Source organism: Castor canadensis, chromosome 7 (genome assembly GCF_047511655.1).
Source record: "Castor canadensis chromosome 7, mCasCan1.hap1v2, whole genome shotgun sequence".
Taxonomy (NCBI): Eukaryota; Metazoa; Chordata; class Mammalia; order Rodentia; family Castoridae; genus Castor; species Castor canadensis.
Window position 1 is genome coordinate 59710817 of NC_133392.1, and position 26757 is coordinate 59737573.

Below are 26757 nucleotides of genomic sequence, written 5' to 3' on the forward strand. Positions count from 1 at the left end.
GTAAGTGAAGTGTCGCAAAGCAAAAGGAAGGCGGGAGTCCCGACTGCTAGCCCAGAGGCAACCCAGGCTGTGGAGGCCGCTATGGCTAGTGTTCCGTGGGCGGAGATCCGGGAGAAGTTCCAGGCGGCCCTGGCCCTGTCGCGGGTGGAATTGCATAAAAACCCGGAGAAGGAACCGTACAAGTCCAAATATGGCGCCCGAGCGCTGCTGGAAGAGGTGAAGGCGCTGCTTGGCCCCGCGCCGGAGGACGAGGATGAGCGGCCCGAGGCGGACGACGGCCTGGGCGCGCGGGGCCCAGTCCTGGGGCTGCCGGCCGAGGCGGTGGAGGCCGAGGGATCCAGCGCGCAGCGGGCGCTGAGGCTGGCCGTCATCGAGTTCCACCTCGGCGTGAACCACATCGACACGGAGGAGCTGTCGGCGGGGGAGGAGCACCTGGTGAAGTGCCTGAGGCTGCTGGGCAGGTATCGGCTGTCGCGCGGCTGCGTCTCGCTCTACGTCCAAGCGCAGGTGAGCGGGCGGGTCTGGGCTGCAGGCCTGCAGGTGCTGCGGGAGATGGCGGCTCAGGGACGAGCCCCAGGGGGTCCCTAGGCCTTCAGAAGACTCGCTGTGCCCCCGTCGGCTTTCCACCCCCTCCTGCATCGGGTCGTGCTTCCCAGCCCTTCACCATCCAACCCTGCTGGTTTTATTAAGGAAAAAAAAAAATTAAATCCTAAGAGCTCGAGGAAATGACAAAGAATGGCCAGAACATGCTTTTTTTTTTTCTTTTGGTGGTAGTGGGAATTGAACTCAGAATCCTGTGCTGGCTAGGCGGGTTGAGCAACGCCCCCAGCCTCCTAGAATACACTCTTAGGGCTTTGCTCTCGCAACGCAGTCGCTCTAATGCTTGAGCCACACCTCCAGTCCATTTTGCTCTGATTATTTTGGATATTGGGATCTGCAGAGAGCTATTCGCCGGATTGGTTTTGAACAGCGATCCTCCTGACCTCGGCATATCAAGAAGGTAGGATTACAGGCGTGAACCACCAGTACCCAGCAGTGCTGGGGTTTGAACTCGGGGCTTCACACTTGAAAAGGAAGGTGGTCTACCGCTTGAGCCACTCCGCCAGCAAAATACACTCAAAACAAAATGTCCAGGGGTTGAGGCGGAGGGTAGGGGGGAGAAATGGCCCAAACAATGTATGCACATATGAATAAACAAATAAAATAAAATGATTTCATAACATGTAAAAAAAAAAGTCTAAAAATCTTCAGTTTCCATCCTGGACATATTGTTTTGTTTCCCTCAGAGAATTCCTGCCCATTCTTCAAAATGTATCTCAAGAATTGACCTCGTTTTAGTAACTTTATTTGGACCATTTTCATCGAAATTGATCTCTTCTTTCAACCTTTAGATTCGTATAATACTTGCTGTTTTTTCATTTATATGGTGCTTGGTTTTTTTGAAGTAAATGTGACATTCTGTATTGGGAACATGCTACTTAAAAGTACAGATAATGTATGAACTCTTTGCATGTGCCAGGTACTTTGGGTCCACTCACTAATCCTTTCAGCAGTTCCTAATGCATATGAGCCCGGCAACATTTACCAAAATTGATCACATTGTACATAGACCTTAGAGAAAAATTTCCAAATTTAGAAGGAAACTGTATAGTTTACATTCTTTTTATCACTGCCCAATAAAATTAAAAAGCCATGTAATAACAAGGGCTGCATCTCTTTTGCTTACTGTTGGCCCAGTACATGGCACATAATGAGCATATTGTACATTTGTTGAGTGGATAAAGTTATCACTGCCCTCCCCCTCCCCCCTCTCCCCTAATCCCTACTCCCCCAGTACTGGGGATTGAACTAAGGGCTTCATACTTGCTAGGCGGACACTACCACTTGAGCAACTCCCCCTGCCCTGGATAAGTAAGCTAATGAAATTCATAAGATGTTGAATTCAAAGAAAACCTCAATTATTTTCATTTTTCTTTAACCCTATTAATGTTTTAAACATGTTTATAACCTCTAATAATATTTAAAACCTTAGCCAGGTAGGTGGCACATGCTGTAATCCCAGTACCTGGGAGGCAAAGGGAGGAGTGTGAGTTGGAAGCTAGCTTGGGCTATACAGAGAGTTCCAGGCCAGCCTGGGCCACATAGGTAGATCCTGTCTCATTGAAAAAAAAAAAAAAGGAACTTTCTTTAATGTAATATAGGAATGTGTGCTTAGTATATACTGTATTTTATTGATTTTTAAGATGCACATGCTTTCACATTTTGATATCTCTGAAATCAGGATGTACCTTATGGCTGATCAATTATGTTTTATAATTTACTTGGCAGTGTTTGCTTGTTGGTATGTAAAATAATGGTGTGCCTTACAATTGTGGCATCTTTTTCTTTCTTTGAGACAGAGATTCCATATGTAGCCCTGACTGACTACCTTTGAACTTGTGATTCTCCCTGCCTCTGTCTCCCAAATACTGGGATTACAGGCATTCAACAACAAGCCTGGCAGTTGTAACATCTTCCATTCAGTGAAATACAGTCAATCCCTTGATACGTATGAGGAATCAGTTCCAGGACCCTGGTGATACCAGAAACCCATAGATGGTGTTTAAATACTTGTTAAGCTGTATTGTTTAGGGAATAAGAAAAAAATCTATATTTTCTATCTGCAGTTGTTTGAATCCATAAGACCAGAATCCACTCATACAGAGGGCTAACTGTATTTCAAATACCTTTTTTTGTTTTCTTTTTTGGTGGTACTGGAGTTTGAACTCAGAGCTCAGGTCCTTGGGCTTGCCAGGCAAGCACTCTAGGTTTTGAGCCACACCCTATCCTATCAAATACCCATTCTTTTCTGAAGAGTGAATTATTACAAGTAGTCTTACCAAAAGCAGGAATAAAACTTTGATTAGAAGTTCTGCCAAAAAAAAAAAACCTACCAAGCCTGGGCCTGTGGTTCACATCTATAATCCTAACTATTCAGGAGGCAGAGATTGACAGGATCAAGTTCAACGATAGCCCCAGGCAAATAATTCTGAGGCCCTATCTCAAAAAAAAAAAAAAAAAAAAAAAAAAAAACAGGCTGGAGGAGTAGCTTAAAGGGCCTGCCTAGCAAGCATGAGGCCATGATTTCAAATTCCACTCCTGCCAAAAAAAAAAAAAAAAAAAAGAAGTTCTGCCAAAAAGGGGAAAAAAAAAAATAATGTTGAGGGTGTAGCTCTGGTAAAGCCAGTGATTAGCGTTCATGATACCCTGAGTTCAAGCTCTAGCACCAAAAAAAAAAAGTTCTGGCTAGTACAAAATATAGAAAACAAGAATTGTAAATTTTGGGAAAATGAAATTATTTTAAAAAATAAAAGCTGTGGGTGCTGGAGCATGGCTTGCCTAGCATTTACAAGGTCCTGGATTATTCCTTACTACCACAAAAAATAAATAAATAAAGGATGCTAAAAATAAAAATAAATAAAAGTCATGAATCTGGACATGGTGAGGTATGCCTGCAATATCGGCATTCAGGAGTCTGAGGCAGGAAGATTGCAAGTTTAAGGCCAGCCTGGGTATATAGTGATATCCTGTCTTGATAAATAAATAAATAGATAAACAATGATCATTTGCACGTGCGATCCCTTCATTCCTAAAAACCTAAAGTTATTGACTGACAACTATTAGAATTATCAACTCAGCAAAGCAGGAAAATATAAAGTAAATATATAATATCAGTAATGTTCCTGTGTATAAGTCATAACTAGTTAAAAAAGTATGTTTAGAGAGCTGAATGTGGTAGTATGTAACTGTAATCCCAGCACTTCGGAGGCTGAGGCAGGAGGATCATGAGTTCAGGCCAGCCTGGGCTACATAATGAGACCTGGTCTCAAATTAAACCTACCAAACAAACAAAAGACACCCTCCTCCCGCAAAAAAAAAAAAAAAAAAAAACCAACAAAGCATAGTACTTAATAAAATGAGGTTTTTATTTAGAAATTTTACATTCCTAACAGTAACATTAGGGGTAATAGAATTAATAATTTTAAAAAAAGAGAGATACCATATTCTGAGCGGTAATTTTTTTTGCGGGCGTATTGGAGTTTGAACTCAGGGCCTACACCTTGAACCACTTCACAGCCCTTTTTGTGTTTTTTTTTTTTTTTTTATATGGGGTATCCCAAACTATTTGCCTTGGCTGACTTTGAGCTGTAATTCTCCTGATCTTTGGCTCCTGAGTAGCTAGGATTACAAGTGTGAGCCACTGGTACCTAGCCTGAGTGGTAGAATTAAATATAAGAATACCATTATCCTGGTATTCATTTATAGGTCCAATGTAATTCTTGCTGAAATACAGTAGGCTTTTTTTTAGAACTTAATAAAATGGGGCAGCTGTGATGGTACATACCTGTAATCTCAGCACTCAGGAAGAAGCAGGAATATCTGAGATGGAGCCCAGCCTGAGTTACATAGCCAAATCCTGTCTCAACAAAACAAAACGAAACATAAAAAAGAACTTGATAAAATGAATGTGTTTATCTGAAAGAATAAAGAAAAGTTAATATAAAAATATAAAAAGAAATGTAACATAGTATAACTCACTAAACATTAAAACAGAACAGTAATAATAATTTAACTAAATTGTATTCTAATCTGTTTCTGAACAATCTGCTCAGCTGATCTATTTATTCCAATGGCAGTATGTGGCTTTTGTATTAGATTTAATGTTTACTATTAATAATGAGGGATTTGACCTTATTAGTAAAAGAAGGTAAACTAAAAGAAAGAAATAGAAAAATTATATTGGCAAATATTCTTAAAGGTGTTTATTACACTTAGTCTTGTAGAGACTATGAAGAAGTGAATGCTATCACATACTGCTAGTGGAAATAGAAGTTTATAGAACTTTTCTGGAGATCAATATCAATCAAAACTCTTTTGTACTGGGGTTATGGCTCAGTGGTAGACTGTTTACATAGCATGTACAAGATCCTGGGTTTGATCCTCAAACCACAAAAACAATAACAAGTTTTTTTATTTTTACAAAAACAAGTTTTTTAGAAAAAAAAGTTTTACATTTGTTATCCAAAAAATGTCAGCCAGGCATGGTGATATATGCCTGTAATCCCAGCTACTTGGGAGGCAAAAGTAGGAAGACCACCTGAATCTAGCAGTTTGAGGCTAGCCTGTGCAACATAGCAAGAACTCATCTCAAAAAAAAAGAGTCAATATTAGGATGGAGGGAGAAGGCTAAAGCATGTTAAGAACTATGTAGAATGAAACCTGTCAGGTGGTACCCTCCTATAATCATATCGCTTGGGAGGCTGAAGCAGGAGAATCTCAAGTTCAAAGCCAGCTTGGACTACATAGTAAGACTCTCAAATCCCACCTTTACCCCCAAATTATGTAGAATGATTTTATTTTTGTATAAAAATTTTTGTAGATTTTTGTGTAAGATTGTATGATCATATATATACATAATATATGTGAAGTATGTGTGTATATACATTTTGATATATATACCAGTACATATATACACACACGTGTATATACATATATATATTAAAAATGTTGAAAGTATCAGTTCATGGGAATTCATGATGTTCTAACTACTTTGTCTCAGTCTGTTGTCTTTGGGGCAATACAGCACTACAGGACCCACGTTAGATTATCAAAAAAGCCGGTCCTCTTCTTCCTTCACTAGGTTCTGGAGGCCTTAGGAATAATTTTTCTCTGCTTTTCCTTCTGATCCTTGTTGCAGCAATATACCATCTTGATTACTTCAGTTTAGTAAAGTTTCCTAGGACATTGGTAGATTGCTCACCCTACTCCCAGGATATATATTTACTACATAAGAAGTACTTTTTATTGTTAGGATTGTTTATTGCTTCATTGAGGTGCAGTTGACATACAGTAAACTGCACTTATGTTTAAGTATACCTGTGAAACAGTAGGTGCAGCTAAGTGTCCTTTTGCTCCTTTGTAATCCCTTCCTCTCTTTTTTCTTCTTTCCCACCTTGCCCCTCACCCCAGATTTTGTAGAATTTTATATAAATAAATCAGATATACTCTTGGTCTGACTTCTTTCACTTAGCATCATTGTATTTATCAAGATGATCATGGTTTTTTCTTTTTTTAGTCTGTTAATATGGTAAAATATATTGATTTTCCAGTATAAAACCAAACTTGCATTCCTGGGGTAAACTTTATTTAGCCCAACTGTGTTATCCTTTCTGTGTATTATTGAACTCAATTTGTTAAAATTGTTTAAAATTTTTTCATCTATGTTTATGCAGGATATCACTTGTATTTTTCTTGTTAGTTTTTTTGGCTTAATAAGCTACTCAGGAGGCAGAGATCAGGAGGATCATGGTTTGAAGCCAGGTGGGGGGAAATAATTCCCCAGAACCTATGTCAAAAAAAAATCACAAAAAAGGGCTGGTAGAGTAACTTAAGGTGTATAGGCCCTGAGTTCAAACCCTAGTACTGCAAAAAAAAAAAAAAAAAAAGAAAACGGTCTGTTTTGTTTTCTCTTTTTTGAGTTTGTGTGGTGCTGGTATTATTTCTTCCTTACAGGTTTGGCAGAATTTATCAACAAGGTTTTTGGCTGATTTTATTTAATATTTTACTTTTTTCCCTATCTAGTTTGGTATAAGGACAAGGACAGAGTATGTGAAAGATTCAGGACCCTCAGGTGTAGTTTACTTATTTATTTATTTGCAGTACTGGAGTTTGAACTCAGGGCCTATATCTTGAACCACATCACCAGTCCCCGTGCCCCTCCCTGCCCTTTTTTGTGATGGGTGTTTTTGAGATAAGATCTCATGAACTATCTTGTCTGTACTGTTTTCAAACTGTGATCCTAGATCTCTGCCTCCTGAGTAGCTAGGATTACAGTTGTGAGCCACTGGTGCCCAACCTAGGTGTAATTTTTTTTTTAATCTTTAATAGGATTTATATTTTAAAAATAATTTACATGCTAGCCACAGTGGCTCACTCCTTTCATGCTAGCTGCTTGGGAGGTGAAGATTGGGAGGATCAAGGTTGGAGTCTAGTCTTGTTAAAAAATTAGCAAGACCCCATCTCAGCTAACAAGGTGACCATGGTGGTATGTGCCTGTGAGCCTAGCTCCATGGGAGGCATAAGTAGGTGGATCATGGTCTGAGGCTAGCTCTGGGCACAAACGTAAGATCCTATCCAAAAAATAATTAAAGCAAAAGGGCTGGGATTGTTGCTCAAGTGGTAGAGTACCTCCGGGGGAGAAAAAAAAAATCATATAATATGTCAATAGTGTTTATCTCTACAGAGTCAATACTTAATAAAATTCTAATACATTAAAACTAATTTAATATAAAAACCAGTTTGGCTAGGTATGCTGGTACATGGCTGTAATCCCACTCATGCGGGAAGCAAATAATGGGGGGATCAGAGTTAGAGTTCGGCCTGGGTAAAATGCACAAGACCCTATCTAAAAAATAACAACCAAAAAGGGCTGAGGGTATAACTCAAGTGAGTTCAAACTCTAGTACCACAAAAAAAAAACAACAAAAAAAACCCCACACAATTTGAATGTATTTTATTAACACATTAAATAACAATATTAATAATGTGTCAATGTGTCTAATAGCCTGAATAATCCTAAAGTAATAATGAGCATAAATCATATTTTGAGATATCTGCAAACTAGTATAATAGGAAGAATTTTTAAATTTCTGTTGATACACAGTCCTGAGTTATAATACTGCTCCAGTTTGTTTCCTGTATTGATAATTAAAAGACATGCTGAACTTTAGCAGATTAGTGAAAATAAATGTGTAATTTTTTTCTATATCCAATTCATAGGCTATGAATTCTCTTCATGGGTTACTTTGAAGTACAGACTTGAGTTTAGAGTTTAAGAATTAGGAGTTGGCAGAGTGGCTCAAGTGGTAGAGTGCCTGCCTAGCAAGTGTAAGGCCCTGAGTTCAAACCCCAATTAAAAAAAAAAACAAAAAAAACCCCAGAATGTCTGCATTAAAAATTGTTTTTCTGGTTGTAGTGGTACACACCTATAATTCTAGCACTTGAAAGGCTAAGGAAGGAGGATTGTGAATTCAGCCAGTTTTCGTTACATAGTGAGTTTGAGGCCAATCTCAACTACATAGTAAGATCCTGTCTCAAAAAAAAAAAAAAAAGACTGAATAAGTAAATTATATTAAATTGAAACTCTGTGTTTAGCCTGGCGTGGTAGTGGGTGCCTGTATTCCCAGCACTGAGGAAGCTGAGGCAGGAAGATTTATTGTGAAGGCCAGCCTGGGCTATATAACTAGATCTTGTCTCAACAAAACAAAACAAAACCCACAACAAACTGTATTTAAAATCCTATTCCGTTTCCTAGGGAAATGAACAAAACATGGTAGAAAGAAGACCTCAATAGTATCCTTGGCCTAAAAGACTGTCCCAGAGGATGGGAGGGAATCTAACCCTTTTGTCTAAAGGGGAGCTAGGCCTCCAGTATTGAGTTCTGATCATCCAAACAGTCCTGGTTCACCTGGCAGAGCCAGATAAGAGAGTCATGTAGCAGAGGACAAACTGACATGGTTTTAAAAATATTACTTAGGATATAACTCCAAATCCAGTCAGCTTTACCTTAGCCTCCATGATTGCAGAAGGAAGTTGGCATAATGGAAATCAAAAAGAGGAGATCAGTATAGGAAAAAACAGAGAAAGAAGAATCAAGGACTAGGGCACCAATCTCTCACTCATCTCCAACACCCCCCAACCCTGCCTCCGCCAACTTTAGGGGCTCTACTCTCCCTCTCTGCACTTCTCTGTCTCAATAAACTCTGACACTTTAAAAACAACAACCAAAAAGAATCAATGAGTTTTTGGAAATAATTATAAAACCATAATTTTAAGAACACTCTGAGCTAGCTGCTGTGGCACACATTTGTAATCCCAGCACTCAAGAGGCAAAGGCAGGAGGATACTAAGTTCTAATTGTCTTTGGTTCAAGGTCTCTCATCTCATTGTTGATCTGCGAGGGTTCACTTAAAGATGTGAGTAGGGGAGGAGGCATTTCTAGCTCATATGGGTACAGGCTTTCTTCCTGAGGGTCTCAAGACTGTTGACCTCCCTCAATTCCTTTCACATGAGCCTCTCCATAGAATGGCCCACAACAAGACAGAACTCCCTCAGAGAGAGCTAACAAAAAGGAACACCGAAGATGGATGTCAGTATTTTGTAACCTAGTCTTGGATGTGACTTTCCATTACTTCTACTATATTCCACTTATTAGAACCAAATCCCTAACTCCAGTTCATACTCCTGTGGAAGAGATTACATAAGGGCATAAATATCAGGAGATAGGAATCATTGGGGGCCCATCAGAGTGGTTGTCTACCACAATACAATATTCTTACAAGTAATTTATTGTTATTCAACTAAAGTTGTGGCTCAAATGGTGGCGCATATGCCTATCATGTGCAAGACCCCAAGTTCAAACCCCAGTACCACGAAAAGATGAAGAATGTTTAGGGCTGAGCCCTGAGTTCAAACTCTAGTATAACCAAAAACAGAAAAAAGAAAAAAAAATATATTGTTAATCAAACTCCATTACTATTTGAACAGTAAATATTAACTTTAAAATTATGAAAGTCATCATAACTGGAAGTCTTAAATTATCATTGTTTTTATTTTCCAGAATAACCTGGGTATCTTATGGTCTGAAAGAGAAGAAATTGAAACTGCACAGGCTTACCTGGAATCATCAGAAACACTGTATAATCAATACATGAAAGAGGTATGTTACACATCAGGTTAAATTTTAAGTTTGAACTGAATTCCTCATTCATAATATTGATATAATTCGTCTGTGTACCCAGAAACTTCTCTATGGCGTTGTCTAGGAAGTTGCCTAATAGCTTATTATTGAATATTGAAGACTTTGGGGTTTCTAAAAATAATCCAGGGATAAAGATATAATGGCAGCCATAATCTGAATACAATCATAAAGGAAATAGTCTAATGTTATCCCAAAATGTCATTTAGATGTTTTTATATTTGTGATCTAAAAATTCTGTTTTAATTCCACTGAAAATAGCAGTGCTTAAAGAAAACAAGCAAGAACTTTTTTCAGCTATTTGAGCAAAATAGCTGAAGTCTTTGAGGCAGTGGTTCTCAAATGTAAGCATGCTCATTAGAATCACCTGGAAAGCTATTAAAAATCAGTAGGCTGACTAGACTTCTGTAATCCCAGCAACTCAGGCTAAGGTGGGAGGATTCTGAGTTCAAGACCGTCCTGGCAACACAGTGAGACCCCCCCATCTCAAAAAAAAAAAGAAGGAAAAAACAAATCTCACCAGAGACTGGGCTTCTAGTCTGATTCAGTAGTTCTTAGTTGGGACCTGAGAATTTGTCTCAGGTGATACTTAGGCTGCTGGTTTAAGTGCTGTCTTCTAAGGACCACTGATGCGAGGCCATGATTTTTTTGTTTGTTTTTGGCATTCCTGGAGTTTGAACTCAGAACTTCATGCTTGCTAGGCAGACACTCTACCACTTGAGCCACTCCACGAGCCCTCATTCTTTTTTTTCAACTCATGAAACCCTTCTGAAATGCAGCATAAAAAACTGATTGAGCTAGACACTGGTGGCTCATTCCTATAATCCTAGCTATGTGGGAGGCTGAGATCAGGAGTACTGTGGTTCCAGGCAGTCCTGGGCAAAATGTCCATGAGACCTGAGTGTGGTGGTGCCCACCTGTCATCCCAGCTACAGTGGAAAGTATAAAACAGGAAGATTGAGATCTAGGCCAGCTTGGGCAAAGAGTGAGACTCTATCTACAAAATAAAATAATTATCTCTTAGGGGCTGGTGTTGTGGCTCAACTGGTAGAATGCCTGCCTTAGCAAGCATGAGGCCCTAAGTTCAAACTCCAGTACTGCCAAAAAGTAAAAAAACAAAAACAAAAACAAAAATGTTTGTCTTACAAAGACAAACATTGACTTACGGTGAAAGGATAGAAAAAGATTTTCTAAGCATATGTACCCTGAAAGCAGGCAGGAGTAGCTATTCTCATAACTAGAGGTGTGGTTCAAGTGATAGAGCGCCTGCTTTGTAACTGCAAAGTCCTGAGTTTAAACCCTAGTCCCATCAAAAAAAAAAAACAAAAAAAGAAAAATAATAATAATAAAATAGAATTAGAGATGCAAAGGGGGATATTGCATAAAATACCAGTGAAATCCAGAGGATCATTAGGGAATACTTTGAAAGCTTACATTCAAATAAACTGGTAAGTCTAGAAGAAATGGATTCAGATGCGTTTAACCTACCAAAAATTGAACGAAGAGGATATAAGCCACTTAAACAGATCCATACCAAGCAGTGAGGTTGAAGCAGTAATAGTCTCCTAACAAAGAAGATCTAGAACAAGAAGTTCTTGTTCTTGGCTAACATGAAAGTAAACTAGGAAAAAATTGAATGCACTGAGCTTTTAGAAGTTCATTTCTCTAATCATGCATGATGGTACATGCCTGTACTCCTAGCACTCAGGAAGCTGAGGCAAGAGGATAGAGAGTTTAAAGCCAACCTGAGCTACATACTGAGACTATTAACATTCAATAACTACTAAATTTTGTTTGTGTGTATGTGGCATTGTGGTTTGAACACAGGGCCTCAGGCCTGTGAGGCAGGCTCTCTACCATTTGAGTCACACTCTCAGCCCCAACATTCAGTATTAACACTGAATATTAATGGTCTCTATTCTCCAATCAAAAGGCATAGAAAGGCAGGTTGGATTAAAAAGCAAAACCTGACTGTTGGTTGCCCAGGAGCAATACATCTTACAAAGACAAACATTGACTTACGGTGAAAGGATAGAAAAAGATTTTCTAAACATATGTACCCTGAAAGCAGGCAGGAGTAGCTATTCTCATAACTGATAAACAGACTTCAAATCAAAATTAATCTGAAGGGACAAAGAAGGTCACTTCATATTAATAAAGGAAATGGACTGTCAGGAGAATGGACTGTTAACAATTGTTAACATGTGTGCACCAAATGTTTGCTCACCCAATTTCACCAAACAAGCACTACTTAAAAGCACAGATAGTTGGGAGCTGGTAGCTCATGACTGTGCCTGTAATCTGAGCTACTTGGGAGGCTAAGATTTGGAGGATTATGGATTGAGGCCAGTCCAAGAAAATAGTTTGTGAAACCCCCATCTCCAAAGTAACAATAGCAAAATGGACTAGAGGTGTGGTTCAAGTGATAGAGCGCCTGCTTTGTAACTGCAAAGTCCTGAGTTTAAACCCTAGTCCCATCAAAAAAAAAAAAACAAAAAAAGAAAAATAATAATAATAAAATAGAATTAGAGATGCAAAGGGGGATATTGCATAAAATACCAGTGAAATCCAGAGGATCATTAGGGAATACTTTGAAAGCTTACATTCAAATAAACTGGAAAGTCTAGAAGAAATGGATTCAGATGCGTTTAACCTACCAAAAATTGAACAAAGAGGATATAAGCCACTTAAACAGATCCATACTAAGCAGTGAGGTTGAAGCAGTAATAGTCTCCTAACAAAGAAGATCTACTGATTGGATGAATTTATTGCCAAATTCTTCCAGATTTTAAATTAAAGCAGAATTAATACCAATACTCCTCAAACTAATCCATGAAGTAGAAAGGGAAAGAATGTACCAAACACAGTATACAAAGCCAGTATCACCCCAATACCAAAACTCAATAAGGACACAAAAACAACAAAAAAGAAAATTATAGGCCAATTTCTTTGATGAACATAGACATAAAATTTCTTAGTAAAATACTTTCAAACTAAATTCAGCAACACATTGAAAAGATCATACACCATGATCAAGTTAGTTTTATTCCAAGAATGCAAGTATGGTTTGATGTATGCAAATCAATAAAGTAATACAGCGTATAACAAGGGCAAAAATCACAATAAATACAGAAGAAGCCTTTGACAAAATTCATCATTCTTTCATAAAAATTCTGAAGAAACTAGGAATAGAAGGAATGTACCTCAATATAATAAATGACATATATGATAAAACCTATAGCTAAATCATACTAAATGGGGAAAAACTGAAATAATTTCTTCTAAAGTTAGGAGTGAGACAAGAGTGTCCATTCTCAATATAGTACTGAAATTTCTAGCCAGAGCAGTAAGGCAAGAGAAAGAAATAAAACGGATTCTAAAAGGAAAGAAGAAGTCAAATTATCCCTATTTGCAGATGATTAAGAGACCCTAAAGATTCCACCAAAAAAAAAAAAAAAACCTCCTAAATCTGATAAACACTTTTGGCAATGTGATAGGATATAAAATTAGCATACAAAAATTAGTAGCTTTTCTATATACCAACAGTGAATAGACTAAGAAAGAAATTAGGAAAATAATTCCATTCACAATAGCCTCAAAAAAAAATGAATAGGAATAAAGTTAACTACAGGTGTGAAAGATCTCTATAATGGAAACTATAAAACCTTGAAGAAAGAAACTGGAAAAGACCAAAAGATGGAAAGACCTCCAATATTCATGGACTGGCAGAATCACTGTAGTGGAAATAGCTATACTACCAAAAGCATCTACAGAATTTATGCAATTCCCATCAAAATCCTGATGTCATTCTTCACAGACATAGAAAAATCAATGCTAAAATTCATATGGCATATGTAGGGGTAAATTTGTGAACAAAGTACACTGTGCATCTGTGGAAATACCACAGTGAAACCCCCTTGTAATATTAATGTGTACTAATTAAAAAAAAAAAAAACTTCAACCCCTCTCCCCCCAAAAAAAATCAGTTAATTTCTTTAGCCAGGCTTGGTGGTACACATCTATAATCTCAGCACACAGAAAGCTGAGGCAGGAGGACAGAGAGTTCAAGGATCAGCCTCAGCTGACCCTGTCTCAACCACCCCAACCCCAAACTAAGTTGATTTTTCCACTTCTTCCAGAAGAGGGTGCTTGGTATTCATAGGTTTCTTTTTCTTTTTCTTTTCTTTTTTTTTTTTTTTGACAGTACTGGGGTTTGAACTCCAGACCTTTGCTTGCTAAGATGGTGCTCTAATAATTGAGCCATGTTCCCCAACCCCAAGTTTAAAATTTTAAAGAGCTTTGTTCTTTAATCATAGATTGGGAGCCCGCCTCTTGATCCTACTGAGCATTTTCTTCCTGAAGAAGAGAAACTTCCTGAACAAGAGAGATCAAAAAGGTTAGTAGGTATAAGAATTACAGGTGTTTCCATATAGTGTAGATAAGATGATTGCTCAAAAAAGCATGATGTGTGCTGCTTCAAGACACTTACCCAGGTTGCACAGGGGATTTTGATACAAGTAAAACATTTGCCACCTAGGAGTTACATGACCCTGGTCAAACCTGAGGCTCAGTTTCCTTATCTGTCAAATAAATACAGGTACCAAACAACTCAAAGGGTTGGTGGGCGATCAAGAAAACCACATATGAAATTTACTTATAAACCGGTATTCAAATGAATGTTGACTTTTTTTCCTTCACAGATTTGAGAAGGTTTATACTCATAATCTATACTACCTGGCTCAAGTCTACCAGCATATGGAAATGTTTGAGAAGGCTGCTCATTATTGCCATAGCACACTGAAGCGCCAGCTTGAGCACGGTGCCTACCATCCTATGGAATGGGCTATTAATGCTGCTACCTTGTCTCAATTTTACATCAATAAGGTAAGCTTCTCCAAGTAGGTACCTAGCAGAGTACCAATAATGGGTCCAAAGGTGGACCCAATAATAGCTTGAAAATAATTTCTAAAATAGGTAGCTTGTATTTTATGATGTAAAACTGGACTAAAATGTGCCACCCAACTTGTTAGTGTATTAAAATTTTGTAGCTTTTTGTTGCATGAGTGGTTTTTAATTTACTTGTTTTTGAGCCAGAGTCTCACTATATAGCCCCCTGTCTGGCCTTAAACTCATAATCCTCCTGCCTTCGATTCCCAAGTACTGGGATTATAGGTTTGTGCCACCATGCCTGGCATGTGTGTATACTTTTGAGTTTTAGATACTGAATTTTATCATTGTCTTACATGCTACTAGCCCTTAAAATTATGTGTTACCAAAGACCAGTTATTTTTTGACATAGGCATGATACTTAAATTCACTTTAGTGATATGTTACCTTAAATTGCAGATTTATCTTGTATAGATAGAACGTAATCTTTATGTATTGGTAATCTTGTAACTGAGAATTTGAGGAAGTTGACTGTTAAATGTGGGCTTTGATAAAAGCATGTGATACATTTCAGTTATTTTTCAGAATTAATTCCTTTCTAATAACTTTTTGATGTTGAAAATATCTCTGCTGAGATCCAGAGTTCCAGATTTTTATGACATTCTTCTTCTGGACTGTTACACAGGGACAAATTTGAGCTTCTTAGTTTAATCGAATTTCTTAGTATTATGTAGATGTACTTTTAATAAACCCATTTCTTTGTTATCCTTAAGTTTCTAATATTAAAACACTCTTAAGCCACCTTTTCCAACTAGATTTTCTATTAATTCTTAAGATATCTTAGTAATAGAAATAACTTTTATTTGTATTTCTAAGTCATAAGCCTTTTTGAAATTTTGGTAATTTTCTGCTTATCAGAATTTCTTCTTTCATCTCTCTGGTTACCTGCTGCCTTACCCTTGGGCCTTTATCCTTTCTAAGCTTTTTGTTAGTGTTGGTTCTGTAAATGCGCCCTATGTTTAAAGTATTGTCCCACAGAATTTCAATCAGAAAAACTATTAGCAGGAGAAAAAGGGCTGTGGTGACTGCAGCATCGCTTCTAGGACTTTGGTCTAAGATCAAGCGTGTAAGTAATGCTACTGCATATCAGAGCATTCAGTTAAACCTAATTCTCATGAATCCATTTCACTGTGGTCATCATCAAGAAGTGCCTCTGCTTGTGGCTCCTTTACTATAGCTGTTTGGAGGCCTCTTGCTTGTTTTGTTTAGCAACTTTAAAATGACATTCATTTTTATTTTAATTACCACTTAAAACTCCATGGATATTCTTAATGCTAAGACACCTAGATATTAATTTAAAGTGTGACTTAAAATTTGAAGTTGTTAAGCATTACTTCTGTGGAGCATGCAGTAATTTTCATAAGCACCTCCTCTACCCCACTTTTTTGTTTTATGCCAAACATGTTTCTTAAGTCTTTGTTACAACCAGCCAAATTACCTTACAAAAAAAGAGTGATTTGAGCCATGTTTGACAGTACTGTTTCATTTGTATCCTTATCATCTCCATCTGGTTCCAGTGATAAGGTTTTGCTACTATGTGGTGAGTCCTTACTTGGCAGTGCTGAAGTTCCACATTTACCAGCCACCTTCAGGATACAAGGCTCTCACTGTTCTAGCAGTGCTTGCTCATAGGGAGTCAGTCTGGACAGAGCTGTCATATGATGGCTAAGGGATTGTGGAGGGCCAGTTAAAGTTTCTTTTTGTAAACTGTAACTTTCTTTTGGCTTTTGAGATTCCACACCAACATTTTGATGGATAGATGTTGCTGGGCTAATACTACACGTGGTACCCAGCTGTTCTCACTGGTGACTTCTGAACTTACCATAGTGGAGAGATACTTTTAGGTAGGCACTCTTACCTCTTGAGTCATGCCACCAGCAGTGGAGAAATACTTTTAATGCTGAGATCTAAAAGTCATAGCCAACCATTGAAAGTCTTTCATATTTATTAATAGAAAGTAGGCGTTCTATTTAATGAGGGTGGCTTCCAACTATAAGTTGGACTTTAACTTCGTACTTCTGCTGGTGATCCTGTGATTTGCCTGACAGATGTGAAGTATTTGAACCAATAAGGAGATCTTTTTTAAGTGTTAGAGAAGTTTTCCATGCCCAGATTTGAATTATGAAGTCTGTGTTGGTAAAGCAATTCCATAAACTTCATTTGTAGAAATCTATGAACTTCAAATTTTGGTGGGAAACCTCATTGTCTGGAAATCCCAAAGATTTTTAGAAGACAGGAATCTCTTCCTATCAGAATCTTTCCTTTTTGCCTTTGAAGAGTAGGATGTGAAAGAGATCTCTTAATCTAATAAAAATTAAGTCTTCATTCCTCTGATAGAATGTAAGAATTATTGTGCATGGAACTTCGACTATTTGAACTGTGAGGCTGTTGGAGTTTAGGATTATATTTGTTCCTGTATATGTATTGATTACATGAGAAGAGCTAACTTTTAGCCCAAAGTTATCTTTTTGACAGTTTGGCTTATTAAGAGTTTGCAACATTGTTATTTTAATCTATGGGGTAGCTTCTTACCAGATAATGCTATAATGTATCTTCCATACCTTCTTAATGTTCAGCAACTGCATCGGGCCTCCTTAATAATAGAGTTTACTTGATAGCATAGCTTTTCCCATATCAGTGGACCATATGCAAATATCGATGGTAAATAAGGCTTTGTGTTAGTTATATTCATTCTTGTTTATTTTCTCAACAGCTATGCTTTATGGAGGCCAGGCACTGTTTATCAGCTGCTAATGTTATTTTTGGTCAAACTGGAAAAATTCCCGCCACAGAAGACTGTAAGTTTATGTGTGTGTGTTTCATTTTATAGCTTTTTTTTGGGACAGCGTCTTGCTATGTTGCTCAGTCTGGCCTCGAACTCAAGATCCTCCTGCCTTATTTTCCTGAATGCTAAGATAACAAGCCTGTGCTTCTATGCCCTTGTCATTATATAGTTTTTAATTTGTTTTTGTTTATTTGTTCGGGGGTTTGAACTCAGGGCCTCACACTTGCTAGGCAGATGCTGTACCACTTGAGCTACCCAACCCTTTTTTGTGTTGGGTATTTTCAAGATAGGGTCTTGTTTTTGTTGCCTAGACTGGCATTGAACCAAATCCTATTTACTTCTTCTTCCCCAAGTAGCTAGAATTATAGGTGCAAGCCACTGGTGCCTAGCAGCTTTTAAAAATGTAAAAAAATTAGCCAGGCACTGGTGGCTCACGCCTGTAATCCTAGTTGATCAGGAGGATCATTGCTCGAAGCCAACCTGGGCAAATAGTTTGAGAGACCCTATCTCAAAAATACGCACCACAGAAAAAGGCTGGCGGAGTGACTCAAGTGGTAGAGCACCTGCCTAGCAAGCATGAGGCCCTAACTTCAAACTCCAGATGCTGGTAGTTTACACTTGTAATCCTACCTACTTGAGAAACTAAGATCAAGAGGATTGCAGTTCAAAGCCGGTCCAGGCAGAATAGTTTGTAAATCCGGCATTCCCCCTAACCCCCCCAATCTCGATGGGGGGAAAAAAAAAAAGAAAAAAGCTGGGCGTGAGCCCATCAGCCCAGTGACAGTCAGAAGCATAAATAGGAGGATTGTGATCCAGGATGACCTGGGCAAATAGTAAAACCCTATCTGCAAAATAAACAGAGCAAAAATGGCTGGAGACGTGGCTCAAGCAATAGAGTGGCTTCTTGCTTTGAAGCCCTGAGTTCAAACTCCAGTACTGCCAAAAAAAATTTTTTTTAAATTTAAACATTTAATATTTAACATTTTAACCAGGCACCTGTGGCTTATGCCTGTAATCCTAGCTACTTGGAGGCAGAGATCAGGATGATCATAGTTCAAGGTCAGCCCAGGCAAACAGTTCATGAGATCCTATCATGAAAATACCCAATTCAAAAAAGGATTGATGGAGTCGCTCAAGTGATAGAGTACCTGCCTAGCAAGTGTGAAGCCCTGAGTTCAAGCCCCAGTGCTGCAAAAAATAAATAAATCAATAAATAAAACATTTAATATTTAATATTTTAAACCTTAGAAAAGTAATAAGAACAGAACAAAGGACTACTGTACATCCTCTCCTAAATTCACCAGTTTAATATTTGCCTCATTTTCAGTCACATTTTTTCTTTCTGAACCCATTTAAGAGGAGATTACATACATTAGGCTCTTTTACCTTTTAATACTCCATGTATATTTTCTAAGACGAATATCTTCTTGCAACATGATTGAATAGTTAGCAAATTCAGGAAATATAACATTGATACAATTCTTTCACCTATACTACATATTTCCGTTCCATCAGTTATCTTTATAATGTTCTTTAAGCAGTTTTTTCCAGTCCTGGATTATCCAGTTGAGAAATGCATATTGCACTGGGTGTGGTGACTCACATCTGTAGTCCCAGCTATTCAGGAGGCATGGATAGGGAGGACTGGGGTTGGAAGCTAGCTGGAGCAAAAACCGTGTAAGAAAAACAACTAAAGCCAAAAGGGCAGGACATGTGGCTCAAGTATAGAGCACCCTGCGTTCAAACTCCAGTACTGCCACCCCCAAAAAAGATTGTGTATTGCATTCAGTTGTCACATCTTTTTAGTCTTCTGCTATCTGGAACAGTTTCTCTGCCTTTCTTTGTCTTTTATCACATAACATTTTTGGGAAATAGAGTCAGTTATTTCATAGCATTCGCATCAGTTTGCCTAGATTAAGATTATACATTTTTGGTTGGAATACTGTATGAGTAAGTGGTGTGTCCTAATATCTTTTTTATTGTAGCGGGCTTTTGTTTGTGTTTTGCAATGTTGGGGATCAAACCCAGGACCTCATGCATGGTAAGCAAATGCTCTACCACTGAGCTACATCCCCACCCCTTCATTATAATGTTTCATTTAGCCTTAAAAGAAAAAAAAATCCCAGTTAATGTATATTTGAGTCATTTAACAAATAAATTCACCATTTTCACTGGCGGAGTGGCTCAAGTGATAGAGCACCTGCCTACAAGGGTGACACCCTGAATTCAAACCCAAGTACTGCCAAAAAAAGAGAAATCTCTGATAAGTTTACCATTTTCTTTATTCTGTAACTCACTGTTGAACAGTCTCCAAGCTAAAATAATCTAGATTTTGAAACACCATCTTTTCTTTACAAATGAATGTTCTAGAGCCAGGCATGATGGTATAAACCTATAATCCTAGCTACTTGGGAGACCCCCCCCCACCTCAACAAACAAGCTGGGCATGGTGGTTCATAAGTATAATTCCACCTATATGGGAGGCATAGGTAGGAGGGTTGAAGTTCAGGCTAGCTTGGCCAAAACAGAAGCCCCTATCTGAAAAATAAAGCAAAAAAGGGATAGGAATGTGGCTCAAGTGGTACTGAGTTCAAACCCTAGTGCCACCAAAAAATAAAGCAAAACAAAGCCTACATGATTATGTATCAGAGGAATGCAGAGGCTCTGAGGAGTTAATGTAATAGACATTATCTAATCAAATAGATGTTTTTCCCCTTTATTCTGTACCTTGAATTAATGATAGATTCATAGAAGTTCTAAAAGGCACTTGTCTCAAAAGAAATGAACATGAACTAAGCCACCATCTAGGTATCATTTTGTTTTTACTCTTTAAAATAGAAAGCTGTGGAGTTGGGCATAGCTCAGTAGTGGAACTTATGCTTAGCATTCACAACCCTGGATTCGATGCTGGTACCAAAAACAACTGAAAAAGTGACAATATCCAATATTTTCAGAATGCTTTTCTATGATTATACTCATTAGTGTTGATTAGGATATTTGTTGAAAATACTGAAATTGGGCAGTATTTAGGAAATTTAAAATTGTGTAAACTCTTTTACCTAGTAAATTCAATTTCTAAAACTCTGTCCTAAGAAAGAATCCACAATCTAAACAGATTTATACATATAGATCTTCATGTTTAGAATTATAATAGCAAAGAATGGATTTCCTGTATTAGACAAATTGTTAAAGTATGAAATAGCTGTTTAATTGTACAGAGAGTTGATAATGATATGGACAAGTGTTAGTGGTATAATGTGTGAAGAAAAAGTTATGTTCAGAAATGTGATCTTAAGTTTAACCTACAGTCCTGTGGAAACTTGTATAAATGTTATCAGATATTGCTCTTAGATGTTATGCTAATTAATGTTAAATCACAAATAAATGGTATTTTAAATATAAAAAAAAAAGTTTACCCTACAGACAAAACATAAAAAGTCCTAGAAAAACATGCAAAAGTAATGGCAGTGAAATACCTCCAGTCTTAGGATTTGGGGTGGTTTCCCCTTGCTTCAGTGAAGGTCTTACTTTTGTGATCAGGAAAAGGTGATATAAATAAGAACACAGCACACAATGAAATATAGTTGTGACAGCTGACAGACATATCATGTGTGTGGTTACAGCTCCTGAAGCCGAAGGAGACATGCCAGAGCTCTATCTTCAGAGGAAAGGAGAAATAGCAAGATGCTGGATCAAATACTGTTTGGCTGTCATGCAGAACGCACAGCTTTCCATGCAGGTAATGCAGAGAAGGGTTGCCTTTTTCTTTCTTAAAGGAACAGATGTGAGTAAAAGCTTACACTGGGGGTTGTGATTATTGGGCTCACTGTGTGTTAATTATGGAAGTATGTAGAATGCTGTCATATATATTTGTTACTTACCCTCCATTTCCATTTTTTAAAATATTGCTCCTCAGATTCTGCTTTCTCTATAGATCATATAAATCTTTCACCTTTTACTAAAATCTTATTCAACATTCAAGGGCTGTTATTTCTTCTTCTTTTTTTTTTTTTTTTTTTCGGTACTGGGGTTTGAACTCAGGACTGCATGCTTGTGAAGCAGGCACTGTAGCACTTGAGACATGCCTCCAGTCTGAGGCCTACCTTTTCTTTTTCCTTTTCCTTTTCTTTTTTTAAAACAGTCTCACTATGTAGCCTGGGCTGGCCTTGAACTCTGGATCCTCCTGTCTTGGCCTCCCAACTGGTAAGGTAACAGACATATGCCACTAAGCCTGTCAAGACCTAAGTTAAATACCACCTCTTTCCCAGCTCTCAAGAGGCTGAGGTGGAAGGATTGTGAGTTCAAGGCCTGGGCTACATATTGAGACCTTGTCTCAGAAACTAAGCAAAAATAATGCTTTCTCCTGGCATACTTTCCTTTGGTTAGACTATAAGATCCTTGACAGGTGGTGTCTATATCAAATTCATATTATGTTATTATCTCCAGACACAATAAGTTCTAAAAATACTTACTGAATGAATTATTCTTTACCTCCTACAGATAGCATCTTCTCCTTTAAACGCCATAGAATTTCTTACTCTTTCCTAAGTGATTTGACTCTGTTGTGTTTTATCCCTGTTGTATGTTTTTATTGTTCAACGTGAACTAGCTGCCAGCACATGAAACAAGAACATTTTACAACATTGAGGTTGTCAGTGTATGTGTAGCTACAGAATCGGGAGAAAATTCGAAATCAGAGCTAAACAATCCAGTGTTATTTTTTTTTTTTTCTGAAATGAGATTTTTGACATTAATATAAATTTATCTTAATGTTATTTCTAAACATGGTAATTTTCTAATGGCTATGGCTTCCTTTAATACTTGTAATACTATTTTATCTGAAAAGTAAAGTTTTCTTCAAGAAAAAAAAGCACCAGAAGCCCTTCTGAAAAAATCTGCTTATAAAGAATTCTAGCCAGCTGGGTGAGGTGGCACCCATCTGTATTCCCAGGACTCCAGAGGCTGAGACAGGAAGGTCAGCCTAGGCTACATACCAAGGTCTAGGCCAGACTAGACTGTATAGTGAGATTCTGTCACAAAAATAGACAGATAGATAGATAGATAGATAGATAGATAGATAGATAGATAGATAGCAATTCCAGTCAATTAAGCCATACATTGCAGATGAAGCTTGAGAACCACTACTTAGGGAGATGCCAGTTGCTTTTCACTGTTACAATGCTCAGGGGCTGGCAGAGTGGCTCACACAGTAGAGTGCCTGCCTAACAGGTGTGAAGTCCTAAGTTCAAACCCCAGTACCACCAAAAAAAAGAAAGAAGTCCCTACTGTTTTTTTTTTAAATCTTATTCCTTTATCTAGTTTTGAACTATAAGCCACTCATGGTCAGGAAATAATCCTTATTAATCTTAATATGCTTTGCAGTGTTATCTTATGCACTGATAAAGCCTAAAATAGTAGCTTTCAAAAAGTAGCCACTGTGGTAATTGAAGTATGGCTGCAGAAGTGATCACACTGATGAACATGGACTCTGCAGATGCACTGTGTGGGTATAAACCCAGCTCTGCCACTGTATAGCTCTCTCACAAGGGAGCTAGAGATGCCAACACCTACTTAATATCGATGTATCTAAAGACCTAGAAAAACATCTAAGATACACTAAATGTTCAAAAAATGTAAACTATCATCATCATTATTATTAATCTATACTGAATTGTAGTTCTTAAGCACTAAGGAGGAAAATAAAATAAGTTATTACTCAGTGTACATATGTAGCAGAATTTCCTATTATTTTATGCCTTCGTTTTGTTTTTTTTTTTTTTAACAATGCTGGTATTTTGAATTCAGGGCCTCACTGTTGCTAGGCAAGTGCTCTATGACTTGAGCCACAGACCCTCCCAGCCCAATATATATATACTTTTTTGTTACTAACTGGATCTCATGGCAAAATCTAATAGTAAATAATATAGAACTTTGTGAAACTACTAAACAAAAGAAAAGAAACCTCAATATTCCAGAGACATAGGTATTGAAAAGTTGAGATCATTTTAGAGAAAGAAGGTAGAGATAAGGTGTATTAGAGATAAATAGAGAAGTTGGCCAGTAAGAGCTGTCAGCTTTCCCCTTCGGGTAAGGAAGATCGTGGAAAGGGACAGTTGCAGGGATTATTGGCTCAAAAAAAGTGGGCTAATAGGAAAAAGCAGCCTAGAGATTATGGGAATAAACAAGAGTTAAAAATTTAGGACCTGCATTTGATGTAATAGTGTCAAGCAGAATGTACTGTGGTTTAACTCTTACCTTTTGGACTTCAATTTTCAATCTGGGAACGAGATCTTTATTTGGTTAGTTTAAACTCAAGTTTTACCATGCTGCTAAATTACTCAGATTTTTCCTTAAACTGACTCCCTCCTTCCCTTCCCTCTCTTTCCTCCCTTCCCTCCCTTGCCTTTCTTCTTTCTTCACTTCATCCTTTGATCATCTGTGTATTTATCTGAAAAGCTTAATTCAAGCTTTAAAACATATGAATTTGTTCAATTAAGCATTTTTTATACTAACTCTGTGCTAGTTATTATCCGAGATTCAAGAGATGTCATGATAAACAAAAATAGACCTGGTCTTTGACTTCATACAAAAGTCCAACTTTGCTTAGTTCTACAAAGGAGAGGCACATACCATGAGAAAGCACAAGAGGAGGGATAACATCTGAGGCAGCCTCCAGGGATGAGTAGGAGTGCCTAGTCTGAGAAAAGAAAGTGTATCATTCCAAGGAGCTGAAGCAGCATGTTTACAAATTCTGTGGCAGAAGGGAGGGGTGGGGCAAGACCAGTGGTATTGGAGCAGAGCAAAGAGGGCATTTGATAAAAGACAAAGTTAGAGTCAGAAAGGGGCTAGAACAAGCAGGGCCTTGGACTGTTGTCTATTGTAAGAGCATTTGAAAGGTTTTTGGAAAGATCACTAGGGAGACAATGTCAAATGAAAAGAAGAAAAGGCCTTGGGGCTGAACATTGAGGGATCTAATGTTTAATTCTACTAGTCAAAGAGATTGCTCATTTTTTTCTTTATATCCTGGATATTGAACTCAGGGCCTTACACATACTAGGCAGGAGCTCTACTGTTGAGTACAGCCCCATCCCGAAAAAAGCTTACTCTATTTTTAACCATCGCTTTTTTATATTTAACTATTTTTGTTGTTGTTGTTGTCATTCCCATCTCCCCCAGGTAAAGAAGAGAACTTCATTTGTGAAAGTAGATTTAACTCTGTCTTCACTTTAGTGTCTTCAAGGGACTTAGAGCATTCTCTATAATATATTTTAAGAATCTTAATCCCAGTGAAATAGTTTTAGGGTGTAGATTACAGTGTTACTATAATTTTAAAAAGTAAATACTACAAATATATAACATGTATCTAATGTTTCACAATTTTCAAAGTACTTAAATATGCAACATTCATCATATTTGAAGGAGTAAATGAATTCGAGTTCCCAGAGAGTATTAGTATTATATAAGTGGTTTGTCTATTTTTTATTTAAATACTTTTTTCACATTTCTTGAATGTTTAATGTAATTGGAAGAAAGTAGTTTTAAAGGGTGTGTCATGCCAGGCATGGTGGTCAAATCTTAGCACTTGGGAGGCTGAGATAGGAGTCAAGAGTTTGAAGTCAGTCTGAGCTACATGGTAAAACTCTTTCAAAAAAAAAAAAAGATCTTTAAGATTATCCCATGGGCTGATTGATGATGTAGCTCAGTGATAGAGTATTTGTCAAGAATGCCCAAGGCCCTGGGCTCTATCCCTAGAACAAAAAACAACAAAACAAAATTACAGTACCTCCTTCAGCTAGACTAGGAAGTAAAAGAGTTTTCTTTACTCTTAGGTTTACACTTCAAGTTTTATTTAATAGCAGGAGATGAATATCCTACTTAACCATAATTTATCTTTTTTCTTTCAGGACAACATAGGAGAGCTTGATCTTGACAAACAGTCTGAACTTAGAGCTTTAAGGAAAAAAGAACTAGATGAGGAAGAAAGCATTAGGAAAAAAGCTGTGCAGTTTGGAACTGGTGAACTGTGTGATGCCATCTCTGCAGTAGAAGAGAAAGTGAGATATTTGAGACCTTTAGATTTTGAAGAAGCCAGGGAACTTTTCCTATTGGGTCAGCACTATGTCTTTGAGGCAAAAGAGTTCTTCCAAATTGATGGGTATGTCACTGACCATATTGAAGTTGTTCAAGATCACAGTGCTCTGTTCAAGGTGCTTGCATTCTTTGAAACTGACATGGAGAGAAGGTGCAAGATGCATAAACGCAGGATAGCCATGCTAGAGCCCCTAATTGTGGACCTGAATCCACAGTATTACCTGTTAATCAACAGACAGATTCAATTTGAAATTGCACATGCTTATTATGATATGATGGATTTGAAGGTTGCCATTGCTGACAAACTAAGGGATCCTGATTCACACATTGTAAAAAAAATCAATAATCTTAATAAGTCAGCATTGAAGTACTACCAGCTCTTCTTAGATTCCCTGAGAGACCCAAATAAAGTATTTCCTGAGCATATAGGGGAAGATGTTCTTCGCCCTGCCATGTTAGCTAAGTTTCGAGTTGCTCGTCTCTATGGCAAAATCATCACTGCAGATCCCAAGAAAGAGCTAGAAAATTTGGCAACATCATTGGAACATTACAAATTTATTGTCGATTACTGTGAAAAGCACCCTGAGGCTGCCCAGGAAATAGAGGTTGAGCTAGAACTTAGTAAAGAGATGGTTAGTCTTCTCCCAACAAAAATGGAGAGATTCAGAACCAAGATGGCCCTGACTTAATCTTCGTTTTTAAAGAAAGGAAATGTGCAATGCTGAAGTGATTCCTGCTCCCCAAATAAGCGTTTGTGATGCTTACCAACAGGGCCAGACCAGTAGCCTGACCATGAAAAATAGATCACCTGAGTCTTTGCTAAGCTCTTAAGCAAATAAAGTTAATTAATAATTTATACATAATGATGTAAGTTGTCTTGTTAAAGTGACATGTGATTTGCATTTTAGATTGCTTGTTCCCTATTTAACATAAACATTTCCTGGGCTGGACATGAGGTACATGCCTATAATTCCAGCATTTGGAAGTCAGAAGCAGGAGGATCTTGAGTTTGAAGTCAACCTGGGCTACATAGCAAGTTGAAGGCCAGCATAAGCAACGTAGTGAAACCTTTCAAAAAAAAAAAAAAACAAAAAAAAGAAAAAATACATATGTATGTATATATGTATGTATATATATT

At 37.7% G+C, this 26757-nt stretch overlaps 1 protein-coding gene across 1 annotated transcript; it reads left to right on the plus strand.

Moving 5' to 3' along the window:
• Nucleotides 1-26757, plus strand: Kifbp (kinesin family binding protein). Its single transcript, XM_020161542.2, has 7 exons — nt 1-507; nt 9659-9757; nt 14113-14192; nt 14497-14680; nt 17457-17541; nt 21152-21267; nt 25433-26757. The coding sequence occupies exons 1-7, from the start codon at nt 82-84 to the stop codon at nt 26306-26308; spliced, it is 1866 nt and encodes a 621-aa protein (XP_020017131.1). The 5' UTR covers nt 1-81; the 3' UTR covers nt 26309-26757.

Coding starts and splice junctions, on each gene's coding strand:
- Kifbp (XM_020161542.2), top strand. CDS start 82: ATGGCTAGTGTTCCGTGGGCGGAGATCCGGGAGAAGTTCCAGGCGGCC. Junction 14,681..17,456: donor CTCAATTTTACATCAATAAG/GTAAGCTTCTCC, acceptor TTTTCTCAACAG/CTATGCTTTATGGAGGCCAG. Junction 21,268..25,432: donor ACGCACAGCTTTCCATGCAG/GTAATGCAGAGA, acceptor TTTTTCTTTCAG/GACAACATAGGAGAGCTTGA.